This window comes from Nerophis lumbriciformis, linkage group LG17 (genome assembly GCF_033978685.3).
Source record: "Nerophis lumbriciformis linkage group LG17, RoL_Nlum_v2.1, whole genome shotgun sequence".
Classification (NCBI taxonomy): domain Eukaryota; kingdom Metazoa; phylum Chordata; class Actinopteri; order Syngnathiformes; family Syngnathidae; genus Nerophis; species Nerophis lumbriciformis.
The window spans coordinates 13,400,001-13,417,500 of NC_084564.2; the positions used below are offsets into that span (position 1 = coordinate 13,400,001).

General features: G+C 40.2%; 1 protein-coding gene across 2 annotated transcripts in view; it reads right to left on the bottom strand.

Annotated features, from left to right (window-relative positions):
• Nucleotides 1-17,500, bottom strand: part of LOC133614516 (neurobeachin-like) — a 726,573-nt gene that overhangs the window by 567,354 nt on the left and 141,719 nt on the right. For both annotated transcript variants that reach the window (XM_061972518.1, XM_061972517.1), the window contains exon 8: nucleotides 15,868-16,014. In XM_061972518.1, the coding sequence (XP_061828502.1) occupies nucleotides 15,868-16,014 (147 nt within the window). The remainder of the gene's footprint in view (nucleotides 1-15,867; nucleotides 16,015-17,500) is intronic.

Genomic DNA, 17,500 nt, shown 5'->3' on the forward strand with positions numbered 1-17,500 from the left:
CCTTGAAGGAACTGCCTTTGCGTGCCGGTCCAGTCACATAATATCTACGGCTTTTCACACACACACACACACAAGTGAATGCAACCCATACTTGATCAACAGCCATACAGGTCACACTGAGGGTGGCCGTATAAACAACTTTAACACTGTTACAAATATGCGCCACACTGTGAATGACAAACACATTTCGGGAGAACATCCGCACCGTAACACAACATAAACACAAAAGGACAAATACCCAGAACCCCTTGCAGCACTAACTCTTCCGGGATGCTACAATATACACCCCCGCTACCCCCTACACCCCCGCCCCACCTCAACCTCCTCATGCTCTCTGAGGGAGAGCATGTCCCAAAATTCCAAGCTGCTGTTTTGAGGCATGTTAAAAAAAATTATGCACTTTGTGACTTCAATAATAAATATGGCAGTGCCATGTTTTTTTTTACATAACTTGAGTTGATTTATTTTGGAAAACCTTGTTACATTGTTTAATGCATCCAGCGGGGCATCACAACAAAATTAGGCATAATAATGTGTTAATTCCACGACTGTATATATCGGTATCGGTTGATATCGTAATCGGTAATTAAGAGTTGGACAATATTGGAATGTCGGACATCTCCAGTTAAAAGTAAATACCGTATTTTTTCGGACTATAAGTCGCAGTTTTTTTCATAGTTTGGCCGGGCTCCAGTGCGACTTATATATGTTATTTTCCTTCTTTATTATGCATTTTCGGCAGGTGCGATTTATACTCCGGTGCGACTTATACTCCAAAAAATACGGTACCTCCATTCTACCACAATAAACTGAATTTCTTAACATCTTAAGTTGAAACATCACCGATAAATAAGTGCTGAGTAATGTTTAGGAAGTGTAGATCGTGTTTTACAGTACAAATTAAGTGGCTGTTAACAAATAGATTAATATGAGTCAATAGAGAGGATAATATAACAATGTTAGCACAGTCAGTAAACAACACGTACTAGTAGGGCGTATCGATTTATAAATTGGTGGTGTCGATACCAAGTGTATTATCAGTATACGATCGATACTAGAGTGATTAGGTCATTATTTTAATTTTCTCCAAACCTTTTTTTTTTAATATTTGTTTTTGTTATTGTTTAAAAACTGAACACCGGAGGAGTTCAAGGGCAAATAGAGGATTTAAATGAGTAATCGTATTTCTTGCTTTTATATCGGTGTTTTGCTCAATCATATGTAATAAAAGAGAATAAGGGACTAGTTTGAATAATGTTTTGATATCGTTAAAGGCCTACTGAAACCCACTACTACCGACCATGCAGTCTGATAGTTTATATATCAATGATGAAATCTCAACATTGCAACACATGCCAATACGGCAGGGTTAGCTTACTAAAGTGCAATTTTAAATTTTGCGCGAAATATCCTGCTGAAAACGTCTCGGTATGATGACGCCTGCGCGTGACGTCACGGATTGTAGAGGACATTTTGGGACAGCATGGTGGCCAGCTATTAAGTCGTCTGTTTTCATGGCAAAATTCCACAGTATTCTGGACATCTGTGTTGGTGAATCTTTTGCAATTTGTTCAATGAACAATGGAGACAGCAAAGAAAAAAGCTGTAGGTGGGAAGCGGTGTATTGCGGCAGGTGTTGTGCCGGATAACGCACCCCCGCCGTAGAATGCACCCCCTGACTGTTGTGCCGGATAACACAGCCGGTGTTTCATTGGTTACATTCCCGAAAGATGACAGTCAAGCTTTACCATTGGCCTGTGGAGAACTGGGACAACAGAGACTCTTACCAGGAGGACTTTGAGTTGGATGCGCAGACGCGGTACCGTGAGTACGCATGCAGCTGTGGCTTCCAAACATTTTATCGCTTGCCGGTACGTGTGTGCCGCTATGTGCATGTCACGTACGTAACTTTGGGGACTTTGGGGAAATATATGTGCTGTATGAACTTTGGGGAGGTGAACGGTACTTTGGGCCGTGGGATTGAGTGTGTTGTGCAGGTGTTTGAGTTGTATTGGCGGGTTAGATGGACGGGAGGGGGGAGGGGTTTGTTATGCGGGATTAATTTGTGGCATATTAAATATAAGCCTGGTTGTGTTGTGGCTAATAGAGTATATATATGTCTTGTGTTTATTTACTGTTTTAGTCATTCCCAGCTGAATATCAGGTCCCACCCGCCTCTCACAGCATCTTCCCTATCTGAATCGCTCCCACTGCCCTCTAGTCCTTCACTCTCACTTTCCTCATCCACGAATCTTTCATCCTCGCTCAAATTAATGGGGAAATCGTCACTTTCTCGGTCTGAATCGCTCCCGCTGCTGGTGGCCATGATTGTAAACAATGTGCAGATGTGAGGAGCTCCACAACCTGTGACGTCACGCTACTCGTCTGCTACTTCTGGTACAAGCAAGGCTTTTTTTATCAGCGACCAAAAGTTGCGAACATTATCGTCGATGTTCTCTACTAAATCCTTTCAGCAAAAATATGGCAATATCGCGAAATGATCAAGTATGACACATAGAATGGGCCTGCTATCCCCGTTTAAATAAGAAAATCGCATTTCAGTAGGCCTTTAAACCGTCAATAGCACTCACCATACATACATTGAACAATTTACAGTTAATATATGTGAGAGAGTAAGAGAAAGTTAACTTGAATATACTTTAAAGCAGTCAGTGTTCAGCTTGTATAGCAGTGTAGATTTACTATCAACACACAAGCACTGCTCACAGTGAACATGTCCAAATTGTGTCCTCTGTGTGAGTACCAGTATTTGTTTTTTTCTGGCACCGCCTTAATTCTCTTGAACATTCAATTCATTAGAGCTGCACAAGGTAATAGAATCCTCTTCCACTCCTCCATGATGACTGGTGGAGTTGGTAAACGCGTGTCATCGTGCGCTTCTCCACCTTCTGCTTGACACTGTTTTTCAAATGCGTAATTTGGTTTGCGTCTGGAGGACACGTTCTTGTCCACTCCGATAACTTCCAGGACACTTGTCATCTTGAAGGTTTGTTTGGGCTCCTTATCAAGCGGGAAACATGTATTTCGGACCAGTTTCCCGGAGGAGGGGCTCGTACGCTGCTTCATGAACCGTAGCTCCCCAGTGCCGGCAGCGTTTCCGCAGCAACATAAAACCACCACCACCACCACGCTTGACAGTCGGCAAAACACCATTTTTTGAGTTTGTCAGCTATCTAGACAAGAATGGCTGCCTGTCGACATATTGTCAGTGGATTGTAAGCGTGCACTACTGTGAAAACTGTACACTGACTACTTTAAAGTACAGATGCATGTTAATAAGTTTGAATATGATGCGAATGTTAAAAAATGCAATTACTCTTCAATTAAAGGCTCAGTTTTTACGGTTAATTTGCTATTTAGAGCACAAAGCAATTTACAATATCTCATGTATTTGTTATGGCGTGTGCGCATACTATCATTCCCTCCGCTGAGAGCGCAGCCAGACACGCCCCTGCGCGCCCCGCTCAAACCGCGGCCACGAGCCTACACGGCTGCAGGAAGTCTGCAATCTTCGCACCTGGATCTGATGAGGCTCAACAGTATAAAGCCCAACGCAGCAGACGACCCAGCGCCGGAACATAGTTCTCTGTTTTCAGTAAGCTTCATGTCTCTGGCTCCTCTCCTGTGTCTGCTCTCCATTATTCCCTTGCTCCTTGTCGTTTCCCTGTTCCCGCAGAATCCTCAGTCACCTTAGAAGTGAGCTTCTCTGGATCTCCCTCTGGACTCTGACTGCCTCCCTCGATCCTCGACTTCCTTTGCTTTGAACCCGGACCTCAGGACGCCTCTCTCCTGCCCCCATGGACCTCCCGCTTGGATCACGGACCTCTTTCTGCTCGGCCCCCTTTGGACTTGTTTGCCTCTCCAAACAACATACACTTACAACAAACTCCTGGTAATACAATCTTGTTAATTCACGCATATAATCTTGCTTGCACGCACATAGTAGCATACACACCCCACTCACTCATCAAAGCTCAATAAACCCTGTTGAGCGATACTTCCTGTGTCGTGCCATCTCTTTCCCCCTTGTCGTACATAACAGTATTTAGATGTTATTATGAACACAAAAATAATATGAAAATTATCTTTTTCAAAATATTTCTAAAGAAAATAGCACTACTGAAGACATAAGATTCATCTAAAACTAGAGATGTCCGATAATGGCTTTTTTGCCGATATCAGATATATCTGATATTGTCCAACTCTTAATTACCGATTCCGATATCAACCGATACCGATATATACAGTCGTGGAATTAACACATTATTATGACTAATTTTGTTGTGATGCCCCGCTGGATGCATTAAACAATGTAACAAGGTTTTCCAAAATAAATCAACTCAAGTTATGGAAAAAAATACCAACATGGCACTGCCATATTTATTATTGAAGTCACAAAGTGCATTATTTTTTTGTAACATGCCTCAAAACAGCAGCTTGGAATTTGGGACATGAGAGACTATGAGGAGGTTGAGGTGGGAAGGGGGTAGCGGGGGGGTGTATATTGTAGCGTCCCGGAAGAGTTAGTGCTGCAAGGGGTTCTGGGTATTTGTTCTGTTGTGTTTATGTTGTGTTACGGTGCGGATGTTCTCCCGAAATGTGTTTGTCATTCTTGTTTGGTGTGGGTTCACAGTGTGGCGCATATTTGTAACAGTGTTAAGGTTGTTTATACGGCCACCCTCAATGTGACCTGTATGGCTGTTGACCAAGTATGAATTGCATTCACTTGTGTGTGTGAAAAGCCGTAGATATTATGTGACCGGGCTTTATTGGCGCTGTGTACTCCTCCCTGCGTCCGTGTACACAGCGGCGTTTTAAAAAGTCAAAAATGTTACTTTTTGAAACAGATACCGATCATTTCCGATATTACATTTTAAAGCATTTATCGCCCGATAATATCGGCAGTCCGATATTATCGGACATCCCTATATAAAACAAAACTTAACACAAGGAATGTGACAGAAAAGGAGCAGGAAGAAGTAAAAGTATTTGTAGTCCTTCGCAAACTCACAGCACAAAACAATTTACACGATTCTTTACACACCTGATGCATAATTAACTACTAAATACAATTACATAACACAATCACCTGATACACAATTTTATAAAATAAAAAATAGTTTATTTTATTAGATTTATTTTAATATTTAATCAAATGTATTTTTTCTGTATTTAAAAAATAATCTGGGCATTGTATTTATTTAATTATCTGTGTGCAGTTTCATTTTTTGGAGTTTAAATCAATTTACTTTAAAAAGATATTCTAATTAATGGAATATTTGTACACCCACGTTTTGTTTTTATAGTATTGTCCCTTGAGAATGTGATGACAATGCCTGAAGAAAAAAGAAAAGAAAAATCTAAACGTTGAGTCGCTTTCCCAAGAAACTTTATATCTACATTAAAAACCGACGCAGGGAACAATTTATCGAAGCGTCCTTGTTGTTTTGTGATCACTGACTTGATAAGGAAATGTTGCGCATTAGCCGTTTAAAGCTAATTGAGTTCATCAGCGAAACAATTTCCTGCAAGGAGTTTAAAAGGGAAGCGTGAGTGTGTGTTAAACATCTCCTTTCCACTCTTCCAGGTGATAAAAGAGCATAATAAAAATGGTGCTCATCCACTGTGATCACATGTGAGTAGCAGCCAGCATGCATCACATCGTGGAGTCTCTCTCATCCTTCAAACATCTTGCTTCGTAAGAATGATGGGAAGCAACAAGCTCCGGCACACCCGCACTGCGACGCCGGCGCAGGTCCCTGTGTGAAAATAATGATCTCATAAGTTGTGGCTGAAAACACCCAGCGGCATAGGAGCGCCACTCCATTGGCCAGCCACTCTTATAAAAAGACTGCTGGCACTTTTGGCCACTTTCTGTCCTGTTGCCACGGGCCATCATTGATTGTAGAGTTTTATCGCAGAGATGTTCTCAAGGGAAAAGTTGGGGATGGGGCGATGAACCAGGATGAACCACGACAGAACAACGCAGGTGATAAGATTGTTTGAATTGGAAAAAATACAGTCAATTCCAGACTATAAGCCGCTAGTTTTTTCCTACGTCGAGAACCCTGCGGCTTATAAAACGGTGCGGCTAATTTATGGGTTTTTCTTCGCTGACGGCCGTAATGCAAAACCCATCCATTAATCCATTTTCTACCGCTTGTCCCTTTTTTCGTTTTCATTAAACACATGCAAAGTCATTTAAATGGTGTGTTATTGTTTGTGCTATGGAGCCATCTTTTGGACAATTTCGCTCACTGCAGGCGCTGCTGGGTGAATGGGAATTCCTGGAAAGTCTTGAACCGGAAGTAAAAGTGCCCTGGACTGGAGCCTGCAATGCCTCAGACTGGATGTCTCTCCAGAGAGTGGTGAGGACTCCTCTTCCTCCTATGCAGGAGATCGCAAAAAGCCGCTGCCTGACCAGGGCTCAGAAAATCTGCAAAGACTCCTCCCACCCCCCACCAAGGACTGCTTTCACTGCTGGACTCTAGAAAGAGGTTCCGCAGCCTCCGAAGCAGAACCTCCAGGTTCTGTAACAGCTTCTTCCCTCAGGCCGTAAGACTCTTGAACGCATCATAATTAAATAAAAAAAATGGATTAACTCGCTGGAATAAAAAAGACAATATAACATACTTCCATAAACGTTGACGCATGTGAAAAAGTGGAATATATTTATCTGTACAGTAATCTATTTATTTATTTATATATATGTATTTATTTTATATATATATTTATATATTATTTATATATATTTATTTATTTGTATATGCATATTATTGCTTTTTTATCCTGCACTACCATGAGCTTATGTAACGAAATTTCGTTCTTATCTGTGCTGTAAAGCAGGGGTCCCAAACCACCGGTCCGCGGACCGATTGGTACCGGGCCGCACAAGAAAAAAAAAAAATATATATATATATATTTTTTTTTTTTTATTTATTTATTTTTTTTATAAATTAAATCAACATAAAAACACAATATATACACTAAATATAAATGTATATCAATACAGTCTGCAGGGATACAGTCCGTTAGCAAACATGATTGTATTTCTTAATAAAAAAAATAAAATAAAAATCCCCCCCCCCCGGTACCAATCGGTCCACGGACCGATTGGTACCGGGGGGGGGGATTTTTTATATATATAAAAAAAAAAATATATATATATATATATATATATATATATATATATTTTTTTATTTTTATTTTTTTTTTTAATTAAATCAACATAAAAACACAATATATACACTAAATATCAATGTATATCAATACAGTCTGCAGGGATACAGTCCGTTAGCAAACATGATTGTATTTCTTAATAAAAAAATTTTTTTTTAAATCCCCCCCCCCCCCCGGTACCAATCGGTCCGCGGACCGATTGGTACCGGGGGGGTGATTTTTTATATATATAAAAAAAAAAATATACATATATATATATATATATATATATATTTTTATTTTTTTATTTATTTTTTTTTATTAAATCAACATAAAAATACAATATATACACTAAATATCAATGTATATCAATACAGTCTGCAGGGATACAGTCCGTAAGCAAACATGATTGTATTTCTTAATAAAAAAATAAAAAATAAAAAATAAATCCCCTCCCCCGGTCCGCGGGACAAATTTTCAAGCGTTGACCGGTCCGCAGCTACAAAAAGGTTGGGGACCACTGCTGTAAAGTTCAAATTTGAATGACAATAAAAAGGAAGTCGAAGTCTAAGTCTAAGTCTAATTCTGTCTTCCAAACACCCATAGCGTTTCTATTCGCAGGTAAACCATGACGTTTTGTTTGATCAGCAATTTTCGTGTTACAGACACAGTTTGGAATTAATTAAGGTATGTAAATAACATTTATAAAATCTTCCTGTGTAAATAACTCATTTCACAACGTATTTACTGTATCTGTGGCGTATAGTCCAGTGCAGCAAATATATGGGGAAAAAGTTATTTTGTAATATTTAGTGGGTGCGGCTTATATAGCGGGGCACTCTATAGTACGGAAAATACGGTAGTTACTCGAGGTGGGAATCTTTGGGCACCTCACGACTTGATTACAATTCAGGAGCTACGATTCGATTAAAAATCTATTATTAATGCATATTTAATTTATGTATATTGATGCAGTTTTAAATTGTTTCATTTCACTAAATAAGCATTGATCACTGGCAATTAAAAAAACTGTGCATTTTCAATAAGAAACATTAAAAATTATTTATTTAATTAATTTAATTTTTTTATTTATTTATCAAATTAATGGAAATGTGTGCAAAACTGGAACATAAAATAAAAATAAAATAAATAAGTACAGCTGGTCGGATCTCTCGGTGAGGTGGCTTGTTGCAGTCAGCCAAATTTTAGAACTGTCTACATTATTTTATTTACAATACATAAATCGATTACCATTACCAAAGGATTCTGCGATGCATGTAAAATTCAATAATTTCCCCCACCTCGAGTAGTTACTATACTCTTAGCAACATGAATGTCTACATAGAACTATTATGTACTCCGGGTAAGTATATGCAGTGTCTATGAAGGTAGTACTAATAGCAGCTATTATGTAATGGCCTTCAACTAGCAAAACAGACTCCTTCTCTGACCTTAAAAGAAATAGGACAACATCAATAGTTGGTTTATTAGGTCTGCATTTTTTCCCTTTTTGATTCAATCAGAATTTTCTTGTTATTCTTCTTACCAGTTTGCAGTTTTACAGGCACATATTGGCCTCCAGACGATCTAAAAAGCTCACGTAGCTAAAAATAGCGGCGATGATGAACGACAGTGAGCTGCTGTCAGTGTCAATACGACCAACAACGTCCCTTGATATTATCTAGCGACGGAGGATCTTTTTTTTCAAGTCAGAGAAGCATCAGTGGGTAGCCGGGGAGACTGTTCAATGTTTAATGGGCGCTCCTGGGCTACCCCTGCAGTTGTCAAATGTCATATATTTAGAGGCTGATCCTTAAATATTATAGACTGCCATTGTGATCTGCAGCATCTTTGCAAAGGCAAAGCTGCTGTTCTCCATACTAGTTTTATAATGCACAGGCACCACTGAAGTCGAATGGGTTGGCGGGATTTCTTAAACGTGTGCTGCGGCCTGGTGCCCATTGTAACACACCTGGTCTGCCAGAGAATAAGAAAATGTGTCACTGTTTAAAGGGGAACATTATCACCAGACCTATGTAAGCGTCAATATATACCTTGATGTTGCAGAAAAAAGACCATATATTTTTTTAACCGATTTCCGAACTCTAAATGGGTGAATTTTGGCGAATTAAACGCCTTTCTATTATTCGCTCTCGGAGCGATGACGTCATGACATCGGGAAGCAATCCGCCATTTTCTCACTTTCGTCGGTGTGTTGTCGGAGGGTGTAACAACACGAACAGGGACGGATTCAAGTTGCACCAGTGGCCCAAAGATGCGAAAGTGGCAAGAAATTGGACGAAATTTGTTCAAAATACGAGGGTGTGGGGAAAGCCGACGAAATGGTCAGTCGTTTGTTCCGCACACTTTACCGACGAAAGCTATGCTACGACAGAGATGGCAAGAATGTGTGGATAACCTGCGACACTCAAAGCAGATGCTGACATCAACTCCAAAACTGGACAGATCAGCTTTAAGGAAAAGAGAGCGGATGAGGGTATGTCTACAGAATATATTAATTGATGAAAACGTTATTCATTACTCGCGGTTTTACGTAAATTATTACACATAAACTGTGTTTACCAATAATTTAGCTTAAAAACATTTATTTTTTTCAATCATTCGACTACATTCGGGTAGTCTTGTGTAATGCAGTATTTTGTGTCTATTTAGGTATGGTTAACCTGAGTGCTGAAATCGTGGAAAAATATATGTTCTTAGCGCGCCTGAAATGGGCTGTCTGCACTCTCAAAGTGCATGTTGTTGCCAAATGTATTTCATATGCTGTAAACCTAGTTCATAGTTGTTAGTTTCCTTTAATGCCAAACAAACACATACCAATCGTTGGTTAGAAGGCGATCGCCAAATTCGTCCTCGCTTTCTCCCGTGTCGCTGGCTGTCGTGTCGTTTGTCGGTTTCGCTTGCATACGGTTCAAACCGATATGGCTCAATAGCTTCAGTTTCTTCTTCAATTTCGTTTTCGCTACCTGCCTCCACACTACAACCATCCGTTTCAATACATGCGTAATCTGTTGACTCGCTTAAGCCGCTGAAATCCGAGTCAGAATCCGAGCTAATGTCGCTATATCTTGCTGTTTTATCCGCCATGTTTGTTTGTATTGGCATCACTATGTGACGTCACAGGAAAATAGAACGATGGTTAAAATCTGGCACTTTGAAGCTTTTTTTAGGGATATTGCGTGATGGGTAAAAATTTGAAAAAAACTTAGAAAAATAAAATAAGCCACTGGGAACTGATTTTTAATGGTTTTAACCCTTCTGAAATTGTGATAATGTTCCCCTTTAATACATGTCTCAGACACTGCAAGCTGTTATTAAAAAAAAAAACAGAAGTGGTGCAATTAATTACTAATGGTGTGTTCGGGATGTTTTTTGTTTATTCGTTTTTCATCCATCCATCCATCCATCCATCTTCTTCCGCTTATCCGAGGTCGGGTCGCGGGGGCAGCAGCCTAAGCAGGGAAGCCCAGACTTCCCTCTCCCCAGCCACTTCGTCCAGCTCTTCCTGTGGGACCCCGAGGCGTTCCCAGGCCAGCCGGGATACATAGTCTTCCCAACGTGTCCTGGGTCTTCCCCGCGGCCTCCTACCGGTCGGACGTGCCCTAAACACCTCCCTAGGGAGGCGTTCGGGTGGCATCCTGACCAGATGCCCGAACCACCTCATCTGGCTCCTCTCGATGTGGAGGAGCAGCGGCTTTACTTTGAGCTCCCCCCGGATGACAGAGCTTCTCACCCTATCTCTAAGGGAGAGCCCCGCCACCCGGCGGAGGAAACTCATTTCGGCCGCTTGTACCCGTGATCTTGACCTTTCGGTCATAACCCAAAGCTCATGACTATAGGTGAGGATGGGAACGTAGATCGACCGGTAAATTGAGAGCTTTGCCTTCCGGCTCAGCTCCTTCTTCACCACAACGGATCGATACAGCGTCCGCATTACTGAAGACGCCGCACCGATCCGCCTGTCGATCTCACGATCCACTCTTCCCCCACTCGTGAACAAGACTCCGAGGTACTTGAAGTCCTCCACTTGGGGCAAGATCTCCTCCACAACCCGGAGATGGCACTCCACCCTTTTCCGGGCGAGAACCATGGACTCGGACTTGGAGGTGCTGATTCTCATCCCAGTCGCTTCACACTCGACTGCGAACCGATCCAGTGAGAGCTGAAGATCCTGGCCAGATGAAGCCATCAGGACCACATCATCTGCAAAAAGCAGAGACCTAATCCTGCAGCCACCAAACCAGATACCCTCAACGCCTTGACTGCGCCTAGAAATTCTGTCCATAAAAGTTATGAACAGAATCGGTGACAAAGGGCAGCCTTGGCGGAGTCCAACCCTCACTGGAAACGTGTCCGACTTACTGCCGGCAATGCGGACCAAGCTCTGGCACTGAGCATACAGTTATTCGTTTTTCATGAATCCATATTTGTTTCTAATCTGTTCAATCTAAACATGTTACTGGCTACCACAATAATGTTTTTTTTGAATGTATTGTAGTGTTTCCTAAAGCCAGGAAGTTGCCATTTTAAATGACTGTAGTTTGGTGTAATTTTTCTACAAAATTAAACAACTGAATGAACATCCTCCAAGACTGGTGATTCCATCATTTCCTCCAAGGGTTGTACATAGTGAAAGTGTTTGTCAGACATCAAACATGGTTAGAAAAGAGAACGGTACATAAAGTCGGATGTGTTACAAAGAACAAACTCAACACACTCTATTAAAACCCTCTTATGTGCAGGACGACTTGACCTTCCTCCTCAATTCACCTTTACTGACTCTGACTCCACCCTGCCATTGAGAGCTGTAATGAGTGCAAGGGGAAGCCGTTCTTCGATGGAAATTGAACCTCTCGGAAAGCCTGAAAACATCAGCCACTGCAAACTGCTGAAAAATCCCGATTGACATTGTCAGAGAGGTATTCTTATTAAAAGGGCTGTCCAAGGGGGATTAATCCTTCATTATTATTAAATCAATAACTGATCTACAGCGCAGAAAGACTCAACATCTCCCAAAAGGGCTCTGGCAATGCATTTCAGGTAGGACGTTGGCCCTCTTAATGGCAAATTTGATTACAAAAAATCAACGGAACAGTAGACCAACATAAAGTATTAGATTTTTTTTTCCCCACATCTTAAAATAGCACATTCATACCGTGACTATGAATAATTTTGTCGTGTCTGTGTGATCATGTTTTGTTTTAGTCATGTTCGGTTTTGTTTTTGGACTTTTTGTGCACTTTTGTTTGTTTGTCACCATAGCAACCATTAGTTTTCACCTGTCACGTCACGCACCTGTTTCACGTTTTGACTCACGCACCTGTTTTCGTTAATCATGTCTGTAGTATTTAAGTTCATTGTTTTCAGTTTGTCTTTCTGGCGACATCCGGATTCATACCCCTGTCACAATCTGTTTACCTCTGCGCACTTCATGCCACGTCCAAGTAAGTTTTTGTTTATTAATGCCACAGTTAGTGTTTTTGTTTCATTGTTCATAGTTTCTGCCTTTGTGCAAGTTTTGTGTTTATAGCCAAGTTTTGTACCTCCACTGTGAGCGCCTTTTGTTTGTTTCTTTTTTTTGAGTGTTAAAATTAAATATGTCTTCACCTTCACGCCATGTCTGGTCCAAATCATTTGCACCACGGGAGAACAAACCACGCCATAGTCCAAGTCCTGACAAATGTAGTCTCAATTATCCTGGTCATTGTATTCTCATTGAATTGATTGTAACTTAACTGGTCAGTTTGTCTTAAAGACATTTTGCCTTTCATCCTAGCATGTGTCATCAGTTAATGCTCACAGATTAAGATAGGACAAATCGATTCTGAATGCCTGGTGCCGGATCCAAATTATTTTTTATCTCTTTAACATTTAAAAACAGTGCAAAGGCCCTTTTGGCTTCAGGTGCCACCTTGACCATTCATACAACTGAATGAAATGTGAACGCAGAGGTCTCTCTTTTTTCGCATCTTAACAGATGTCGTTTTACACCACAACAGAACAAAACCATTCTTGTCGGGACATGTCCCCTCCTGTAGAGCAGGGGTTCTTAACCTTTTTGACCTTGGGGCCCAAGTTTTCCATATCAGAGGGTCCCGGGCCTATACAAATAACACTGAATCAGTAATCGTACTCTTGATTTGAATACTTTTCAATAATTATATCTAAAGTACAGTTTAACAGGATAAACTTTGTCAAATGATATGAAAGTATGCAATAATCACTACAATTATTATCAAGGCTTAGGTCAGGCTAATTACAAAAAAAATAGTAATAAAATTTACTGCATAAGAAAGTACTCATAAGTGCTAAAATAAATACATTCTAACCAAAAAATTCTACCAAAATTAATAATAAAATAATAATATGTATGTATTTTTAACTAAACTGTCAAAGTGCAAATTAAAATACAGCTTCACCAAATTAGTCATATTTGTTGCGCTTAAGAAGCTTCATGGCTTTCGCTCCAGACTTCTTCGGTTTGTTTGATATTGTCATTACTGCCACAAGTGGTGGAAAATTGTATAACAACTGAATACAGCTGAGAGACAGATATTTTTTGGCGGCCCAACAACGGGCCCTATGGTTAAGAAACTCTGCTGTCGAGGATTAATGTCGTAATTTCCGGACTATAAACCGCTACTTTTCCCCCCGCACTTTATAAAATGAGGCAAATATTTTAATGGATTTTTACGAGTTTTACAAACTTCACATGGCGTCAATAAATTTAGCCTTGTCACATCAGACCAATAAAATTGCCAGACTGGTCACAATCACAATTTATTTGTATAACCCTTAATCACAAGTGCCTCAAAGGGCAAATGTACAAAATAAAATGTGTCCAAAAATGAGTTGGGTGCGGCTTAAACAGTATTTAGGTGTGTTCTATAGCTCAGAAATGATGGTACCATATTTTTTCGGACTATAAGGCGCACTTAAAATCCTTTCATTTTCTAAATAAATCTACAGTGTGCCTTATAATGCACCTAATGTACGAATTAGTTCTGGTTGTGCTTACTGACCTCAAAGCTATTTCATTTGGTACATGGTGTAATGATAAGTGTGACAAGTAGATGGCTGTCACACATGGGGGATATGTGTAGACTGCAAGATGACGCCAGTAAACAACACCAAAACTTTAAATGTTTCATTGAGAATATAGAACATTACACACGGCACTAAAAAAATCTGTCAAAACGTTTTAGTACGACTTTGGTAAGCTATGAAGCCGCACCGCTTGATGGATTGTCAGAGCATTACGGCTACCGTAGTCAGACGTACTGTGCTTCAACATATGAGTATTATTATGGTATGTGTATAAGGACCGCAAAATGGCACCTATTAGCAGACATATCTGGCGTTTTGTTTCGCAAATTATGCAAAACCAACTTTTCTTACCTTCTGGTACCTGCTGATGTGTATTTGGGATCTGCAGAATTCCTGAAAATTTGCGCAAGTCCGCCATAGTCAATAGGCTTTTTTTTTCTTCTCTATCTTCTTGTTATGGGGCATTCATCCTCCGCTGTTGCCATTTTTTATATAAAGTAGCGTATAGTTTTAACTTATATCTATCAGTAAACTCGCTATTGATTTTACATAATTCACTCACGGAACTTTAGGTATTGGAGAGTTCTGGTCGGACAGTTGTTCACGGGACACATTCCCAGCGTTGTTGTTGAACTAGTGAGCCATGGATGAGGAGATGCTGCTCCGTTATTGACTTAAGTAAAGTCTGAATGTCATTAAAACAGTCCATCAAACTCCATTGTTTGACACTTCTTCCACTCCCGTCCTTGCACGCTACACCGCTACAACAAAGATGACGGAGAGAAGGCGCTGTCGTGACCGCCCACAAAATGGTGCGACGGTCAGAAAGCAACTTGAAGATGGTCTGTAAAACATAATGTATGCAACATTTTGACCAAAGAACTACCATTACATGTTATCTAGACCACAAGTGTTTTAAATTTACAAAAAAATCATAATATGACCCCTTTTAATATTTTGTATGAAAATAGACCCGCTAATCGGCCGTGCGCCTTACAATCCGGTGCGCCCTATGGCCCAAAAAATATGGTACTTTGGATCCGATACGATCTGTCCTATAAACTGTAAGTCTGGGGGCATAAACTCAGATGAGAGGCGAAATGTCTTCTACGACAATCTGAACAGTTCATTCGCGACCGATTCAATGCCCTGAGAACACATAAGTAACAAGTGCACGTTAATAACCCTGTGAATAATCCGATTAGATATTTTAATTGTTTGATGACACTATTTTCATTATTGTGGTTGCGGTTTGCGGCAATGTGGACCGAGAAGCATTAACAGGACATGAAGATCTTTTTTTATCTGTGCTGGTTCGTGAAGGAAAATGTAATAAAAAGCAATGGGCCATTTAGTCTCGTAACACATTATCAAATAGTATGCAGACCAAACACAGTAATCTTGCATTACAGGGTGAGTGGTGAGAACTAATAAAAACTCTCCCCCTGAGAGTCTTCTCTAAGATGCTGTGTACCAGCCGTTATACCCATAAGGTGTTTTATGTTGTTCATCTTTGCCAGGATGGAGAATCAACACTATAGCACTACAGAAAAGCATTATTGATTTTGTGCAGATTAAAAGAGAATATGTCTAATTTGGCCGCCCTTAGGGTCATCATACCTTATAGCCTGGGCCCAGCTGATGGATGGCAAAGATCTGTGCGGGATTCAGAGCCTCGCCAAACACGTAGACTGCTCCCAGCTGTCCGCAGAAAACTCTGTTAGCGTCGGCCGTCTCCGAGGATCCCAGAAAACATTTATCGTAACTCTGTAGGCCCAGAAAAAGGAAGGCGTTGTTTCAAAGTTTGGGACCAAAGGTGGTGGAAAAAACTCTTTAAACAATGATTGAGTGGAATATAACAGCTTTTTCTAATCCACCTCCCTCCTGAGCACATCACATCAAAGAGCCACAACACCTTGACCTCAGAAAATCATAAATGCAACCACCATCCGTGCGATGTTGCGCAGTGAAGCTCCATTCCCCAAGGGGGGAAAAAAATCCATTCTGAAAAAAATTAGGACTCAGCGCAGACTTTGGGGAAATGGGAATAGAGCTAAGATTTCATTCTGAATAAAACCTGCTATCAGTTTCTCCATTTGAACGCTGCACTTATGTATTTTTATTATTATTATTAATGGCTGCATTACTATAATTCACCCTCCACCTCCTCACATCTGAGATTTTGAAAGATGTATGTTTCTTTAAATATCTACCAAGCACAGAATAGATGCAGCAAACATGTCTGCTATTTTAATATTTTCTGTCAAATTCTAATGTAAGGGTTATTTAGATTGAAATACATTTATTCGCACTTTTATTATTATTCTTTTTTTTTTTTTTTTATTATTTTAGATAGGGCTAAATAGGTATTCTCTAGGGCAGTGGTTCTCAAATGGGGGTACTTGAAGGTATGCCAAGGGGTACGTGAGATTTAAAAAAAATGTCTGTCAAAAAGAACTGTGAAAAAAAATGCAACAATGCAATATTCAGTGTTGACAGCTAGATTTTTTGTGCACATGTTCCATAAATATTGATGTTAAAGATTTCTTTTTTTGTGAAGAAATGTTTAGAATTAAGTCCATGAATCCAGATGGATCTCTATTGCAATCCCCAAAGAGGGCACTTTAAGTTGATGATTACTTCTATGTGTAGAAATCTTTATTTATAATTGAATCACTTGTTTATTTTTCAACAAGTTTTTAGTTATTTGTATATCTTTTTTTACAAATAGTTCAAGAAATACCACAACAAATGAGCAATATTTTGCATTGTTATACAATTTAATGAATCAGAAACTGATGACATAGTGCTGTATTTTACTTCTTTATCTCTTTTTTTCAACCAAAAATGCTTTGCTCCGATTAGGGGGTACTTGAATTAAAAAAATGTTCACAGGGGGTACATCACTGAAAAAAGGTTGAGAACCACTGCTCTAGGGGGCGCTCACCTGGATGAGGGGGAACATATGTATGTTCATTTTTAATCAGGTCAGGATATTTGTATTAGATAGGCGCCATCTACAGGTGGTTTAATACACCTGTAGATGGCGCCTATAGCTCGGTTGGTAGAGCGGCCGTGCCAGCAACTTCAGGGTTGTAGGTTCGATCCCCGCTTTCGCCATCCTAGTCACAGCCGTTGTGTCCTTGGGCAAGACACTTTACTCGCCTGCTCCCAGTGCCACCCACACTGGTTTAATTGTAACTTAGATATTGGGTTTCACTATGTAAAGCGCTTTGAGTCACTTGAGAAAAGC